This window comes from Siphateles boraxobius, unplaced genomic scaffold (assembly GCF_051911475.1).
Source record: "Siphateles boraxobius isolate OS27281-9 unplaced genomic scaffold, OSU_SipBor_1 53, whole genome shotgun sequence".
NCBI classification, from domain to species: Eukaryota; Metazoa; Chordata; class Actinopteri; order Cypriniformes; family Leuciscidae; genus Siphateles; species Siphateles boraxobius.
Window position 1 is genome coordinate 13,612,174 of NW_027509175.1, and position 18,321 is coordinate 13,630,494.

Consider the following 18,321-nt stretch of genomic DNA (forward strand, 5'->3'; position numbering starts at 1 on the left):
AACACACAGAGCACTCTTGCAGGTGAACAGAAGCAGGAAACAGATTCACTAATCTAAAAGGATCGAATTTGAAGTGGTAGCTTATGTGACGTTACGGTCACGGGTCAATCAAGCTTCGAATCACCTGTAAGAGCGACTAGATCTCGATGTGAGGTGGGAAACAGACAGACAGAAAGAGGAGGAACCTACCAATGCTGCTAGCAGGAGCCATGCACAGAACTGACCCTGTGACCATGCAGTGAAGAGTGGAGAGAGGTTAATAGGGAAGAAAAACATATTAGACAGAGCCAGAGATTCAGTATTCAGCATGCCATACAAATCCAATTAAGCTTGTCATTATAGATCGCTTGCTCCACCGTGTCGTCATTCCGGTAAAAACCTCGGTGTATTCCAGGAAGATAAACGGGATCAATATTCGCAAGGGCCGCAATGAGAGGACAGGAGCTTAGCATTGTGAAATTAGAGCACAGTGTAGGAGAAGAGGAAGAGGGCAACAGGGCAGAGGAGGAAGATGGCTAAAAATCAGCCACACACACACACACATATATACACAAGAGAGTCATGCGGTGAGGGAACAGCCACTCCTACGGTTAAAATAGACATACTGCTGTTACAAAAGACCCAGCGCTGGAGAAGAGGGAGGAACGGGGGCACAGGAGGACAGCTAAAACAAAACACAACCACCATGTGGGTGTGTGATGACAAAATACACCTACGAGGGATTAGACTGCAGAGACCCGACGCACAGAGAGTTTTTCCTGTGTTTATGGTCATAAAAATACTGCAGTAGATACGCCTACAGGTAAAAAACGATAGTAGGTGGAATATAGTGCTATTGTTTACTGCAGTTCATCCATATATATCAGCCAGGACGATCTTTTCAGTTGATTACACAGAATAATAATAGAACAATTGTAACGATAATATTAATTATCAGTTAAGAAGATGAATAAATAAATAAAGCTTTCCTGTTGCTCAGACAGGAGAGCGTTGGCGCTTGCAACGCCACGGTCATGGGTTCGATTCCCAGGGAAATCAAGAACCGATAAGAATGTAAATGTGTACCTTGAAATGCAATGTAAGTCGCTTTGGATAAAAGCGTCTGCCAAATGTAAATGTAAATAATATAGGTAATAAAATATTAATATAGATAATTAAAGCATATAAATTACTGGCATCTGAAATTTTGTTTGCAAATAATTAAAATTTTCTGTACAATATAATTGTTTTAAAAATAATTATATATTCTAATATATAATGTATAAACATTTAAATTAATAGTAATAATAAAAAAAAAATTCAGACATGCTAATCTTGGATAAATATTGTATAAAATATAATAGTAATAACAAAATGTACCTGCAATTTTCACCAGGCCAATTAATCAAACAATATTTAGCCATTTGAAGACTGCCGGCACCTTTTTTTAATAATTAGAGTTAATTTGATGTTTTTTGTAAATTTGTACATTTATATAAACGTGTGTGTGCATATATATATATATATATATATATATATATGTGGGTGTGTGTGTACACATATAAGATTTTATCATACATTACATTTATCATATATTATAATACATATTTTATTATATTTTTGTCATTTTAGCAATTTCGCAGTGATAGACAATTTATCACCATGTTTATTTAAATAAATTATAAATATCTCTTGTTTTCAAATAGCAGTAAATATTGTACCAAATATAAATATAATTTTTTTTTTTACAATTTTGTAGAGATAGAGTGATTATATATATATATATATATATATATATATATATATATATACATACATACACACATATATATCGGCCAGGCATATTAATATATTAAGCCATTAAAAGGCTATTGGCATCTGGAAATTCTACATTTGCAATAGAAGATTCTCAATTTTCTAAATATTTCAAAGAGTATTTTATGTTATCTGTTACTGTAACTTTGTGCATATATTAATTGTGATCCAAATTTTTTTTTATGATACACGTATATATATTTATCGGTATTATGTGTTGTCCCATATTGGTGGGAGTCAAATATATAATCTGACAGCGTACAGATGTGCTGATCAAATCACTTTTTTCTAATTTAATCTATGGCCGGCAATGATTTTTAGATCAAAGAACCCCAAACTTCCATTAACGCTACTGAAAATCAAATCAGGAGTGCTCCCGAAATAACATATCTGGTTAAAAAAAACGTTCCCTCGAAGTTATGCATTAGTATTTCGTGCACTCACTGCATGCAAAAGGAACAAACGCTTTTTTAAAGGCCTCGGTTATCAAGACGTTGCGCCGGGATCGCAGGAGAGAAAAAGGGTGTAACGTTTAGGGTGATTAATACGAAGCAGTGTGTGTGTGTGTGTGTGTGTGTGTGTGTGTGTGTGCATGGGTTTGTATGTGTGCAGGTGTGTTCTTACCTGTGGGAAAGAAAGCGGTGGGCTGCTGAAGCTGTGCGTTGGCCAAAGCCTGTTGGTAGTGCAAGACACTGGGGTTGAAGAGAGTACTGGCCCCGTTACTCTTTTCTAGTGCTGGTCTCTTTGGTAGGGGCTGCAGGACTCCATGGGGAAACGCCTGAGTGTGGCGACACGTGAAAGAGAAGACATGCGTGAGTTAAACGGGGTTTGTACGCATCCACTTACACAAATATCAATGCACATTGTTGACTCGAAGCTGCATCGCTCCGTTTTAGAGGCACTTATGTTTACTAGGCTTCAATAATTACCACACACATTCATTCTTCAAAATTGACTGATGGTAATTTCTAAATACATGTACTTGGTGACTTTTACTTTTTCTATCAAAACAAGGAAGCCAAATTAAAAAAGTCTGTGAGTTGCTACAGTACATTAAAAAGCTACATGCAAAGCAAAAGGTGAAAGGTCATAGTACCAGATCTACAGATGCCTCGAGGGGTCGCTTCATTGCTTTGGCAGTCGACTGAGTCTTTTAATAGCAGGCAGCGAGCACATGATGGCAGTGGGCCAATGGGATTCAAGCGTATTAACATACAGGTAACAGCAAGCAGAGGTGCATCATGGGGACAGCATTGCATTGTGGATAGGTGAGAAGGAAAAAAACAAAAACAAAAATAATCTGAATGCAGTATACCACATACAAAACAATAGGCATGCACATAAACGAAAAAACTCGTCTCAAAGAAACATATCGCTACGTTCTGAATTAGTACAAAAGCAAAAAGCATCTACAGTACCTGTGTTAAAAGCGTCAGAAATCAAGATTCTCACCATTTACCGTTCAAAGTCAAATGGGATTGTAGATATTAGTGCTATGAAAGCTCTCGGAATCATCTTTAGCAGTAAATCAATAGAGAACAAACACTGCATAAAACACACTGACCGTATCCGGCACCCGATATCCGCTATCGAAGGGTTTTCTGTGTGCGTGGCGGATTAAAATCAAATGACGGCAGAATGTCAGGTAGGCATTTTCTTTCAGAGACGAGAGCCGTCAACATCTCTTCAACAGCTTCGTTTGGTCAGATTAGTCAATATCGAGGCTACATTAACTTTGCCTGACAGCGTGCCGTCTATTGAACGCTTGCATGATTGCTAATTAAGACTGGAATAGGGTACAAACAGCATCATGTTTCTGCCAATGGAAATCTGCGGTTGTCATCTGGCGATTTTAACATGCGCTATGACATTTGCCATCACTCAGCAAAAGGGAAATAAAAGGACACTCGGTAAACGAGGCAAAGTCGTCTAGGAGAAATGCCTTCCTTGACATTCATTTCTGTCACAATATGTTGCAATTTCTTGCCAACTAAGGGATTAAAATGACTCTCTACTTATAAAGCGTAAAGGTCAAAACAACTGATGCGAGTGATCACAAAATGTGGAGCTCTGTTTATTCTTATATCCAATTTATGTTCCTTTACGTTGCTGGTTATGGATTATATTTATTGTGGTGTCAGTTGTGGCCCATATTTATATTTTATATATTAATATAAATGATTATATGCAACTAACTTTAGTTCATAGATATTCTTCACTTATAAAATGCCATGCAAAAGTACTGGTAAGAAGTAGAGATGTGGCTCAATGGAATGACGGGCAGCAAAATATAGTATTTAGTAAAGAAAACAGGATGCTTGAAATGAGATGACGCTGAGGGCCATGCAAAAATGCTTCAAATCAGAATATCCACACAAAAGAAAAGAAAAAAGATTGTGGAAAAGAAAAAAATGCATCTGTTTTTCTTTATGGTATAGTCACAGATTACAGCAAATGGGTTGTACGAGGGAAATATGATGCACTTGAAGAGTCATTTAAAGAAAGAGGAACATTTTATAAACAGGAAAAACATCTATGCCTGTACTCTCTCGAAGCTCTGTTCAAAAACCTAGTGTGCTGCATTGCTGTCTACATAGGCTGCGACCTTCTCAAGCATAAGTGACTTATTTGAAAAACAACATAGTGCACTACGCAGTAAACACTTCTCATGCAAAATGCACTGAGTCGCAACTAAAGTCTGACTTTTGCATGTTGCTAAACTAACACTCTAAGCATTAAAATATACAGCAGCAAATTGGCCGTTTTTATGACTGAGCGATTTCCGTGATACTTTCTGCATTAAAATCGAACTGTTCACTGAGCTTGTCTCGTGCATTCTGGGATTAAACTCTCCCTGAAGGATACTTGCTGCATGAATTTCTTAGAAAGCAGAATAACAATGCACAAGCCGTAGCGTCATGTTTACGATAGAGTCTAGTGCTGTCTAGGTGGGCAGATCAGTAAGTTTAGGAACAGAGCTTATACGTAGGCTTTTAATAAACATCAGAATAAGATGCACTTCATTCGTGCATGCTGAAGGCATTCTTGTAACCAAGAGTTTCATGTTTTGCTCCCCTCCGCCAACATAGAGAACCATTAAAATAAATGTGCCACCCACAGGGATTTATCATACAGAATTACATAACCTTCCACTGGAGAAAAACAAAACAAAGAGAAAATAAAAGACAAGAAAATGAAGAAAATATAACCGTATCATCTGTCTCTCACTTTTAAACTCTTTCGCTTTGGGTCACGGGTGCAGGGATCGATTGCTTCAGTAAGCGGCCTGGTTTAAACCCTAGGAAAAAATCTGTGATGTCATCGCATCATAATAAGGGAAAGGACATTGCACCCTAAGGCTAGCAGCGTTTAAACTGAAGCTAAAGCCGGCGGTTTATCTCAGGTCGCTGTACGCTCGGGAAACCTGGCTCTTTATTTGCACTCTTGTTTTATTGTTATGGCTGGTGAGCTGATACTGTCCTCGCGTCACCTTCTGACCCAGACGCCACAGTGGAAAAAAGGTTCAGGGCAAAAGCAAAAGCGAAAATGGAGTTAACAGCAAAACGAATGAGGCCAAGCATGTGAGTGTCATGACAGCAAACGCAACAAAATGAAACCACACCAGCGTGAGATGTGGAAGCGCGAAAGCTTGCTGCCAAACACCGTGTCTACACTGCAAGCGAGTGAGTGACGCGACCAGACTACATCCTCCTCGCCCTTATAATCAATTAAATGAGCGACGCAGTGCAAGAAAACTAGATCGTTCCCATTATAAACGACAAGTTCACGCAATTTGTAGCATTGCATTGTGAATTTGTAACGTATACAGTTTTATTGATTATAAAAGGAGCGATCTAGTTTTCTTGCATTGCATTGTAGAAAAAAGTACATGCTTTCATGATAATCAATAAAGCTTCCTACACTGCATGCACACAAGTTTCACATTGCATTGCGTTGCTTGCAGTGTAGACAACTTAAACAGGAGCAATGTAGTTTTATTGTGTTGCTTTGCTTTTTGCAGTGTAAATAAAACTAGACAAAAAAGTCCAAGACAAATTTTATGTTGGCTTGAGAAACATTGCAATAAAGCAATAAAAATTTGGATTACTTGCATCATAAACAATAAAGCTATTTATACCGCTAGCTTGCAAATCTCTTCTGTTGATTATAATGGGAGTGATCTAGTTTTGTTGCAACACAATCCCCAATCCCATTATAAACAACAAAGCTAGTCTACAAGCATGCAATATCGAGTTTTATTGCATCACACTTCTCTCAATATGGACAGTTTTGCTGATTATAACAGGAGACATCTAGTTTTGTTTTGCTAACTTGCATTGTAGACAAATCTCAGTTGCTGCCATAAACAACAAAAAGCCGTCTACACTGCAAATGTGCAATACTGGTTTAGATGCATCACTCACTTGCAGAGCATGCGTTTCATTGGTTTTAAAGGGATCAAGGCAGTTTTGCTGCATGGCTTGCTTGCAGTGTCGATTACTCCAAAACTGCCTAGGCAGCAGCAAAGCCATGCAACAAAATTGCATGCATGCAGAGATTGTGACGCAGCAAAACTTGATAGCACCTGTTATAATCGAAGCCATATACATTAACGAAACTGTCCATACTGCAAGTGAAGCAACAGAATAAACTGCATTCATGCATAGATTGTGATTTTCATTATGATCGATATTCTAATCGAAGCCGCTTACACTGCACGTGCAAAATGCAACAAAACTCAACATCGCTTGCTTATAATGGTGCATGAAGTTCGCTCGCTTGTAGTGTAGACACGTAGACAAGTGAGAGCAGCCTGGCATGTGACCAAAATACAGTTTCGCTTGGATAGTAGATGAACCTGTGCATTCACGTCAGTTTGGCATGAAGATGCTATCCATCACCTTAATTTAATCTCGACTGATTTGAGGAGAGTAGGCCTCCCATTGGGCAGAGAAATGGGGAAGTGAGCCGCCCCCCGTGACCTTGTGTAGTCAAGGGTGTGAGCAAAAAAGCTTTTAACCCATCGCGCTTATTATATAAATATCCTATTCCTAATAATGATCGGATCAGTATTGTACAAGATGGATAAGAAGGGGGAGTGATTTTTATCACAAGGCTGTCTTCTCAAGCACTCTCTCTCTCTCTTTACAAACACTGTTTAGCAGGACTAAAATCCTCCAGGGACGAGATAAGGGAGTCGACACAGATTTGGCACGCAACCCCGCCCAGATTCTGGAGATGGGTCATGGCTTATAATAATAAAGCAGTGCTCCACATTTAACGTGCTAACATCATCAGATATCCTAATCGCAACCTCCGCCGGCGCGTCTCTCTCAACATGTGTTGTCAATTGATTTTATCGTACACAAAACCGAAAAGGTTTCACAATTCTAAGCACTGCCTTGGTTACGATTCAATACAGTAAATTAAGTTAAATTTAAAAACCTCTAACATGACTCTTTAAAACGTTGAATTGTTTGCATGTTATTTGAATGTGAGTTGTGCATGCTGTGATTGGCTCACCATGGCTGCAGCGGCGGCCTGCGCTGCGACGGCGGTCTGGTTAGCCTGATGTTGAGCTGCTTTAATCTTGGCCTGAAGGTGCGCTGGAGGGTGGAAATACTTGCACTTCTCGCGCGAGCAGCGGCTCTTGATGTAGTCCATGCACACGGTGACCGTGTTGTCGCTCGTGTCGATCATGGGGCTGTCGCTAGGATGGGCGAAGCGGCAGTCGGTCTCGCCGCGCGCGCAGTTTCCCCGCTGAAACTCGCGACACACCTGCCGTTCGCGGACGCAAAACAAACACGCAGACAAAACAAACAGGGAACACAACAGAAATATGCAAACAGAGACGTGAGTCATGGAAGTTTCAAACAAAGCTTTCATGTATGAGCACAGGTATGGTAAATAAACACACACACACAGAGCTGAATATTAACAAAAGCAGCAACAGCCTCTCGGTGTGGGAGGAACGGAGCCTCTTATTATCACAGATATCAGTCAGTTGCTAAGTGATCGCATATTTAGTGACACACACACACAACCTTCAACTGTTATTGTTTCAACCACACTGATTATTTTCTTGCAAGGCAGTGCTGAATTGAAATGCCTCACACTTCTTTCTATCCTCCTTCTCACACTTTTCTGCAATAAATTCAGCTCCATCTTTAACACACAGACAAAAGCCTTCGGTCTTAATAAACTTCAACATTAAAGTCTGAAAATCTCCCAGTGACCTCGACTTCACTCAAATGTTCCGAATTTAGCCGACAGTGATGATGCTAATATTTGCATACTGAATTATGACTGGTCTGCTTTCTTGCATTAATTTGCATATTGACATATGATTGGCCTTTTCTTTTTCTATTTTTGAATTATAATTGATTTTTTTTACATGTAATTACATACTGAATGATTGTCCTTTTCTCTTACGTTAATTTGCATTCTGATTTATGACGGCTCTTTTAAATTCAATTATGGTCTTTTTTTTTTACACATATTTGCATATTAAAATGTTGCTGATCTTATACTGTATTATGATTGCGATTAATTTGCACACTGTATTACGATTCCTCAAAATATCAGATCAATTCTTTCTTATGTCTGCCAATATACTGAATTGTGATAGGTCTCTCTAACATCAATTTGCACATTTAATTTCACTTTCTACCCGTTCAACCCAAGGGTTAAGGGTTTGACTACTGCATCCTTTTGAGGCCAATTAATGTGTATTTAAAAAAAAACAACCTTTATGCAATTAATATTTTAAAGGTAAATATTTAATTGTATTACATAGTGATCTGGATTTCACTCAAATGTTCAATATTCAGAATTTAGCCGACAGTGCTAATATTTACATACTGAATTATGCTCTCTTGCATTCATTTGCATACTGACATATGATTGGTCTTATTTATTTATTTACATGTAATTGCACACTGAATTATCTCTTATGTTCATTTGCTATGTAAATTATTTACATAGTACATCATTTAAGTTAAAAGCATGAACTAGACTTACTTTTTTTTATTCTTTAGCTTTTACAATACCTTTTGTCTAGATTTCGATAATTGCAATGCTCAGAATGATGCGGCTCGTCTCAAGCTGAATGAAATGACGACCTCGTAATGTCTCAGTGTGCCGCTTTACCTCGAGCTTGTCGGTGCGCAGTAGCTTCTGTGTGGAGGACGAGCTCGGCACGTTGACCGGCGGGCTGCCCGGGACGATCACAGGGGTGCTGGAGAGCATCTCTGTGGGGACCAGACCCATGCCGTGGCTCATGGGAGTCAGATACGGCGCGTAACTCAGTCCAGGGTTCGAGCCCAGACCTTGGCTGACAGGAAATGTAGGCTGTGAAGACAACAATTATTATGATAGAATTATGATATTGTTATTTTTTTTTTAAAATTAGATTTTTTTTACATATTCAACTCATTACTATTTCGAAATTCTTTATTTTTCAACTTTGTTTTCAATGTCTGCTAAATTAAATTATATATAGTTTTACAGACTTTTTTTAATTAAGTTTAATTGAATTACAATTTTCAATTTTTTATGACTGTTTTTAATGTCATTTAGATTAACAATATTAAAAGGTATTAAAAAGGAAACAAATGTCAAATTGAAGGTATGTTAAAATACTGCTGTTTAATATTTCTCATGAGTGCTGTTTGCTAAGTCAAGCATCACTATTATTATTGCTCTTTTTATTTGTTCATTATAATTCCACTCTGACGACAGTGATGATGGTAAAAAGCATTTGCGCAATTTTAACCCTTCTAAGTTCCAAAAGGTGACAAAATGATTTTATTCTTTTGTAATAGTTGTTAAAATATCAGGAGAGTGTTATACTATTGGGGCAGCTCCATCTGTGTTAGATACAGATCTGGGATGCTAAAGACCCGAATATGTAATAATGATCGGTAAATCATTCATGCATTTTTTAAAGGCTTAAAATACTTATTTGTAATACCGTGAAAACAACAATTATTATGATAGAATCACAACTTCCCCTTTCTGGAAGCAGGGTTTCTGCAGGTATCGTCAAATAAATGTAATGCTTTTTAATGCCTTTTTTTAATGGCATTTAAAAAAAAATGTAATGCCATACATGACCCATGACTAACAACGGATATTATATATATATATATATATATATATATATATATATATATATATATATATATATAAATTATATATTTTTTTAAATAGACATGTCCCAAATTCTGAATTGCAACCATTCAGTTTGACGATGATGCAATGATGAAACTAAACCAAAATTGCAATTACCAAACTGGTTCCGCGTGTTTATCACACTAACGTACAAATTTTGCTAAAGCAAATTAAATGAAGTGATTGAAATAAATTGATAATATAACATTTTCTTCAAAACTATCTACATTTTGACTGCCTGTGGATTAAAATGTAATGCTTTTTAATGCCATTTAAGGCCTTAATTTTCACAAAATCCATTTAATTCTTTGTAATGCCCCGTGGAAAAGGCTGATGCACATGTGTGTGCATGTACACAAGCGTATCCATTTTGCAATATCTTTAACTTTTCTGCTAACTACACACTAAAAACACAAGCATTGTGCTAGCTGTCAGATCTCACACTGAAACTATCCTGACACGAGCTCATTGCTAACCAAATGCAATGCATCATATATGCAAAAATGTAAAACTGAATGAAATGAAGAACAAATCAGGGCAAAAGTCTGTGTATAAACCACATTAATTCAGAATTGAAACCCTGTATAAGGCTCAATAAAAGCAAAACGCATCTAGAAAGACAGACGTCAGGTCTCCTACCACTGGTTGCATGGTGGTGCCGGGGATCATGAACTGCATCTGCTGGGCCAGCATCGCTGCTGCCGTCTTCTGCTGGATGAGGTTGTTGCGTCCGTTGATTTCCAGCTGCGTCTTCAGATGCGCTGGTGGGTGAAGGTACTTACAGTTCTCTCTCGTACACCGACCCTACGGCGGGAAAGATCACAAACGACAACTCGTGAGAATCTCAATTTTGTGAAAATTAAAACATTTGCTGAAGTCTCCTGCGAAAAAGACCCTAGAGTACCCTAACAAATGCCAGCTCAAAAATCAGAGATCTCAATATGAATACAACCATTTTATCTGTGTAACGATACACTCATGTCACGATTCGATACATGACGATACTGAACTTACGATACGATATTATTGAGATACTCCAAGACATATGGTAAAAGGTTAACAAAAGAAATAAATGTTGATTAAAATGCTAAATTTGGTATTACATTGTGGGTGTAAATGAATAGGCTTGGACCTGGTGCTGATAACCCAATGCACAGGACAATAGTGACACCAGAATAACAATATTCATGATTCTGAAGCTGACAAGAATTATTTTAGACTAATTTGCTTGCACACTTTCACTGACTAGACATATTTAAAATAATGTTAGCCACTTTTTACTGGTAACATAAGACATTTGGCATATATTAGGACCCACAAATATTCCCACATTACATTATCATTCATTTTGGGTGAACTATACACAATACATATTGTTGCACTTTTGTAGTGTGATATATTGTGACACGATATATCGGTACACCACTAATCATTTCCCATCAAATTCTCAAAAAAGACTTGCTGCTATTCACATTCATATCACATCTTTACACTCTTATTATTTGACTATTGACTAATTATATACAGTAAACAACAACAACATCTATTTGCATATTTTAATTTACTTTCTACTAATTTATCCCAAGGGGTCAAGGTTTGTTTTCATTTATTTTCAGGAGTACTCGATGCCGCAACTACAAAAGCATAATATATTATAATGATAGATTGACAAAATAAAACTGTTTGCAAGCAATATTTTAATGGTGAATGTTTTGTTATATTAATAGTAAATCAGTTTAGTTAAAAGAATGAACTACACGTTAGGCGTGGGCGATATGACTAAAATCTTATTTCACAATATGAGAAATAACATCAATGAAGTTTGCCTCTGCAAAAAAAAAAGAAGAGGAGAGCTAAAAACAGTGTAGAAATGACTCAACATGAAATACAAGGAGCATCAATGCAGAGAAGATGTCGGCTATATACTGCAATATTAATTAAGTAGGCCAAAGTTAGAAGAATATTCTCACAAGGTCAAGCGTGTGTTTGCATAAAAACTCCACTGCAGGATATCCAGTGACACGGGAGGCCGAACCGATATGAGATGTGAGAAATAGTGGAGGAGGAGGGGTTAAAGAAGCGCAGCGGAAGCACATACTGCAGACACACACACACACACACACACAGAATCTCTCGTGTTCTGCAGATGCTCATCGCCCTGCATGAGTCCTACAGCATCAGCTGCGAGATCTCCACGCTAACCTTGAGCACACACAACACACACACACACACACACACACACACACACACACACACACACACACACACACACACACACACACACACACACACGATACTTACAAAACTAGGAAAATGAAGGAAACACAAATATAGATATAGAATAAAGTAATAATTAGGACATTAGTACAAAGAAATATATAGTTTTTTTAAATTATAAATATGGCTAATTATATTTAATTTAATTTAGCATATTTCTAAATTCTGTATTTTATTTCTGTTTTTAATGTCTCTGATTAATTTAAAAATGAAAAATTATTGAAAGATTTTTTTAATTACTTTTATATTTCAAAATGTACATTTTATATTTAACTGTACATATTATTTCTAAATTCTGCATTTTTTAATTATGTTTTTAATGTCTGCTACATTTAAAAATGATTTGTTTGAATAACAAATGACACGCAAAAAAATAAAACTACTACATTGTGGAAAAGGCTGATGCACATGTGTTGCATGTACACAAGCCTATCCATTTTGCAATATCTTTAACTTTTCTGCTAACTACACACTAAAAACACAAGCATTGTGCTAGCTGTCAGATCTCACACTGAAACTATCCTGACACGAGCTCATGGCTAACCAGATCTAATGCTTCATACATGCAAAAATGAAAACCTGAAAGAACAAAGTAGGACAAAAGTCTGTGTATAAACCACATTAACTCAGAATGAAAATGAAAATCAGAATTTATTTCACTATGATCAAATTGCATAATATTAATTCAATCATAATACTTAAGCTTCCTTATCAAGGGTATGAGACCGTGTAAAGTAGAGATGTGACCTAAATGAGCTATAGTGTACTCTGCATTGTTGCAGGGAGGTCACAAATCCCTTGAAAACATCTTGGGAAGCGTTGGCAGGAATGTGCTTGCTCAGCTTATCTGAGGTCTTGCTTGCTTGTGTTGGTTTATGACAACAAGGAAAAAAAGCGCAAGATGTCCAGGTATCCTTCCTTACTCGGATTACAATGGAGATAGTGTGCTATAAATAACACGAAACTAGATCTAAAAGGAGCATGGCTGTCATTTCCATGATCTCCAAACAGTTGAACAGCGCTGAATCAGCTCACCGCAGCGCCAGACCCCAAATATCTGACTTTTCTTAACGCGGTCGAGACCTTGGGTGATTGATCACACACACAATACGTTGCATTAGCGATCATTTAAAAGCTTTGCGTTATTGACAGCTTTGTGTTTTCGTTCACCAAACCTATTAATGTGCACTTACAGAATGCACTTTCAGTAAACTACACACTATAATAATCAGAAATGTTATTAGAAGGATTTCTGAAGGATCATGTGGCACTGAAGACTAGAATAATAAAGCTTTGCATCATTACATTTGAAAATGTATTCAAATACTAACCATTATATTAAATAGTAATGATATTTCACATTATTATGTTTTTTAAATTATATTTGATCCAATAAATGCAGCGTTGATTGATGAGCATAAAAGATTTCTTTCCAAAACATTAAAACATCTTAACTCTTTCCCTGCCATTGACGGGAATTTCCATCATTTGTGAGACAACGCTTCCCCACATGGACTTTTCCTCACTATTATACGGTAGGGGGCGCTTTTACACATCTTCTGAAAGAGTACTTAATCTCCAGATCAAAACACAGGTGAAGAAGAAGAAGAAGAAGCAGAAACAAGCGATATGAAAATAACGTGATCATCAACATTAAACAGCATATAAATCAAAACTCCTAATGTTACCGAATGAAATGTGGACCCAGGACGAGCTTTAGTGTGAAGCTTTAGGGGTGTTGATGGACTCGATCTACTCCATCTATGTTTTGATCATCGTTCTGAATCTGATCTGGATGTAGTTTTGACAAAAATATGATTTGCTCAGCTTTTTGCTTAAAATGTTGATTTTTTTATGAAACTCACCCACATTCAAGTGTTGATAAAAAAATAATGCATGAAGCTACAATAAAACAGATTTTACATTTAAAACCAGAGGGTCTGTTATTCTTTTGATAAATTGCATGTTCAGATATTCATACAACAAAATATGAATAGTTTTGTGAAAATGACTAAAAACGCTGGCAACTTTTTTTTTTTTAAACGCTGGCAGGGAAAAAGCTAACTACCACTAGTGTAAATGATGCTAATATCCTTCGTTAGAAACACATAATCAATTATAAGCCCAGTTGAAGACAGGTCTAGACACTTAACACCCTCAAATTCCCAAATATGCAGGTCTGTAATCCATAGGATCAGGGTGCCGATGGCTATCAATATCCCTGCTGGAATAACAGCTGAACGGTGTCAAAGCCAATCAGTCCGGGCCAAAAGACGGACTCTCTGAAGTGACAGACGGTGAGGAGAAGTGAAAGACACCTGATAGAGGACTTCCACCATCGGGATTTTCGATGCTGTGCGAAGGATCGTACTGGAATATGCATGAGGGGTTTGATTTGCTGTGTGATTGAGAGGAGACTGCTGATTCAATAATGAAGGAGGGATGGTCTATTTTTACCGTCAAACTCGGCAGGAATGGAGCTGATGGAGGACGAGAAGAAGCTCTGTATCAAATGACCGATCCTCGACGTGCTACACAATACTGCATCACTGCAATTAATGGAGGCACCGGATTTAGAAATCCGAGATGAGATAAAATAAGACATTAAAGGAGATAAAAAGCAGAAGAAACTTTAAAGAAGATTTACAAGGTTCATGGAGGCTTGTCATTGCAAGCCGTTCAAAGCATGTTAATGAGCATCATGTGGCGTAGTCTTAATTTACTGCATTTCACATCCTGAAAGATACATCACATCACAAATGAATATGAATTTGAACTGGATTGAATTCCAGATGTAGCACAATCTAGCTTTGTTCACACTGACAGCGACTGAACCAAAATGACGTACTGTTGATTGACAGTATCACTGAAAATGCGTGATTCACTTCACTTTGCAGCTGCAAAATGTTGTCAGTGTGAACGCTCATCAACATCTATTTGCATCGTGTCCTGGCCATTTATGACAATGTAAAGCAACACACAATCAATCTAGTTTCATTTAATGCATTTGATGTCGTGAAAGGAAAAGAAAAAGAGTGGTTTACATACTCAGCATCACAAATGAATCTGCATTTGCACTGAATTGAGTTTTTGATCTTATCACAGTCTTGGCAATTAGAGAATAAAGGTGTGTTCACACTGACAGCAATTAAACTGCTTCAGTTTGGAAAGAAATATATATATATATGAATTTGAACTGAGTTCAGTTTAACTGTATTTTGAAGATCAAACATGTTTTTATTTCACTCAAATGCTGGATTTTTAATTTAGTGAAGACAGAAAATCTACTTTTTCCGCCACCCATGTTTAGCGCACGTATTTTCAAAGACAGTTATTTTCTGCTTTATTACTGTAAGGCTGCTTTTAAACAATCTGTACTATATAAAGCTCTACTGTATATAAATAAATGTGACTTGAAAAGTGAAGCTGCAATACAAACTCAGGTGTGTGCGTTACTTCAGTGAAAAATATCTATATCTGGAGTAACTTTGACCTCAAAGGCGATATGCAAACATATTTAAAACGGTCAAGTATCCCTGCATTAGCAAGCAATACCAGTCAATGTTTGTTTCAAATACCTAAAATAATGGAAAATGAGTTTGTGCCTCAAGAGAAGTGACCCGTCAGACCCTACATGTCAGATAAAATGAGTTAGACAACCATTAATGCGGCATGAACAAAACGCTACTCACAATCTACTGAGCTCAAGGGACTACTAGACTGTGACGCATATATAGATTTACTACAACTTTAAAATTGTGATACAATCTCTATGACTGACATGAAAATCAAGCAAATGTCGATGTGAAAGGCAGTGAAGTGTTCTCAGTGACATTGCCGTCGTGTGGTCTGACCAGCACTGAGTGAAAGTACAGTGGGTCACGCCGGGCCCGTCACTCTCCCGCACGGCACTTAAATAAATAGGCTTGATTATTACTATACGGCACAGTGAGAGAGTGAGATTAAAGAGGCTTAACGGGATGAGCTCCTGGGAATGCTGACAAAGACAGTCTTCTGTCATGAGTGTCCTTGTCATCATGTTGGGACTTTCGTTGGACTGTCCCTCAATCTCATACCTGTATGAGACGGAACTGAATTCAGAAGGCCTTTTCAATTCAAATTCAATTCCTTAATTTGTTTGAGGTAGCGAAAGGGATGCAGAATTACAATTTGATTCTAAGGAAAAATAATTAATATAAAAGAGAGAGTTTCTAAAAACTTGGATGGATGGATGGATGGAACGATAGATAGATAGATAGATAGATAGATAGATAGATAGATAGATAGATGGTAGGGGTGTGACCCTACACTGGTCTCACGGTTCGGTTCGATTACGATGATCATGTCATCGATTTGGTTCAATTCGATATCGCGATGCACTGCATCCTCAATTTTCAATTTTACTTCAATAGTGATGTGTGCGTGCGCGGACGTGTTCGCCTATTCGGGAAGTCGCAGTGACAGAAACAATGACATTACAGTTTAAGTTTCAAGGGAGTTAAGTCTGTTTATCAATTTTGTTTTAAAGAAATGTCCATTTAAAAGCAGCGCTCATTCATCAGTGTATAATGTCACTCTGATGCACGCATAAACCATCGCCGAGTGGCTGTTGAAGGTGACGATCATCCATTTATAATCACGCGTAACAACAGAGAATAATTGACCATCGGGTGCGGATACTTAAATCAGAGAGCATTATTGGGGCGGGTGGATGATTTTTGGCTGTGGATTCGGGTGATGTTGGAGCTCATCCGCTTACTCTAAAGCGCTCAGACTCTGCAGGCGCTAACAGCTCGCGGTGAAAAAGGCTAACGTGGTTTATCAAGTTAGTGTATTACCTCCTGCATATTCTATTTGTGCGTGACATGAGGCGCACACAGCGCGTGTCTTCCCCAGGTCGTGCTTACCAGGTTGTATAAAACCTGAAATGTGCCCAGATGTAGGCTTTTAAAGTAGTTGGAGCATTTTTAATTACTCGCCTCCCTCTGTCATTGTATGCTACCGTGACAAAGCACATACGCGATAAATGACGTCAGAAAAGCGTCAGTACATTATAATCGGTTATGGTCTATTACTGAATCGATACCAAATCGTCCTCGTCTGCATTGCGATGCATCGTAGAAACGATTAATTTCAATACCCCTAATGGATGGATGGATGGTATAATAATAGATAGATTGATGGATGGAACGATAGATAGATGGATGGATAGAACAATAGATAGATAGATGGATGGATAGAACAATAGATAGATAGATGGATGGATGGATAGAACGATAGATGGATGGATTGATGATAGAGCGATGGATACAAATATAAATAGAACAATAGATGATAGACAGACAGATAGATAGAAGGAATGAACGAAGGAACAAAAGAAAGATTGATCGATAGATAGATATAGATACACACAGACAGATAGATATGATAGAAGACTAGATCAATATGTAGAACGAACAACAGGTAGAACGAACGAATGACGGAACGAACGATCCAAAGGAACGGAGGATCAATCGATAGATATAGACAGTTATACAGACTGATAGAACGGCAAAAAGTCAACAGACAGACTGACCATAGATAGAACGACAGATGGACAAATAGCTAGAGAGAACGACAGACACAACAACAGACAGATAGACAGTGAGATAGAACGAGAGATAGAACGATAGATAGATAAACAGGAAATAATGGTGAAGAAAGGTGCAATCAGGATACTGATTGATTCAGATTTGAACCCGTGTCGCCCACATAAGCACCACAAGTGCGGCGTCACACCACAGCTGTTTAAGTGCATTAGAGAAAGTCTTTCAGTCAGTTGTGAACACCAGGAGGGTATCAGGTAACCAGAAAGCTTTTAGACAAATTAACTCCACTTACTGTGAATGACTTCTTTGAACCCCTAAAAGCTCTCGCCCCTTTCAAAGCACAGAAACGAGTGCACCTGAAGCATCTGAACCGCAGCACCAACACCATAAACTGACAGTAAATGTTCTATACAGTCTCCTCAACTCAATCCCAGCGAGGACTGGGAACAATGTTCTCCATTTCATGGAGAGATTAGGATTAAAACCACTT

General features: G+C 37.7%; 1 protein-coding gene across 39 annotated transcripts in view; it reads right to left on the reverse strand.

Annotated features, from left to right (window-relative positions):
- Window positions 1-18,321, reverse strand: part of mbnl2 (muscleblind-like splicing regulator 2) — an 87,300-nt gene that overhangs the window by 11,509 nt on the left and 57,470 nt on the right. For 13 of the 39 annotated variants that reach the window (XM_077205440.1, XM_077205433.1, XM_077205429.1 and 10 more), the window contains exons 3-6: window positions 10,606-10,770; window positions 8,944-9,144; window positions 7,318-7,572; window positions 2,419-2,572 (exon numbers count right to left, since the gene is read on the reverse strand). In XM_077205440.1, the coding sequence (XP_077061555.1) occupies window positions 2,419-2,572; window positions 7,318-7,572; window positions 8,944-9,144; window positions 10,606-10,770 (775 nt within the window). The other 26 variants (XM_077205427.1, XM_077205420.1, XM_077205418.1 and 23 more) reach the window with 4 other exon arrangements.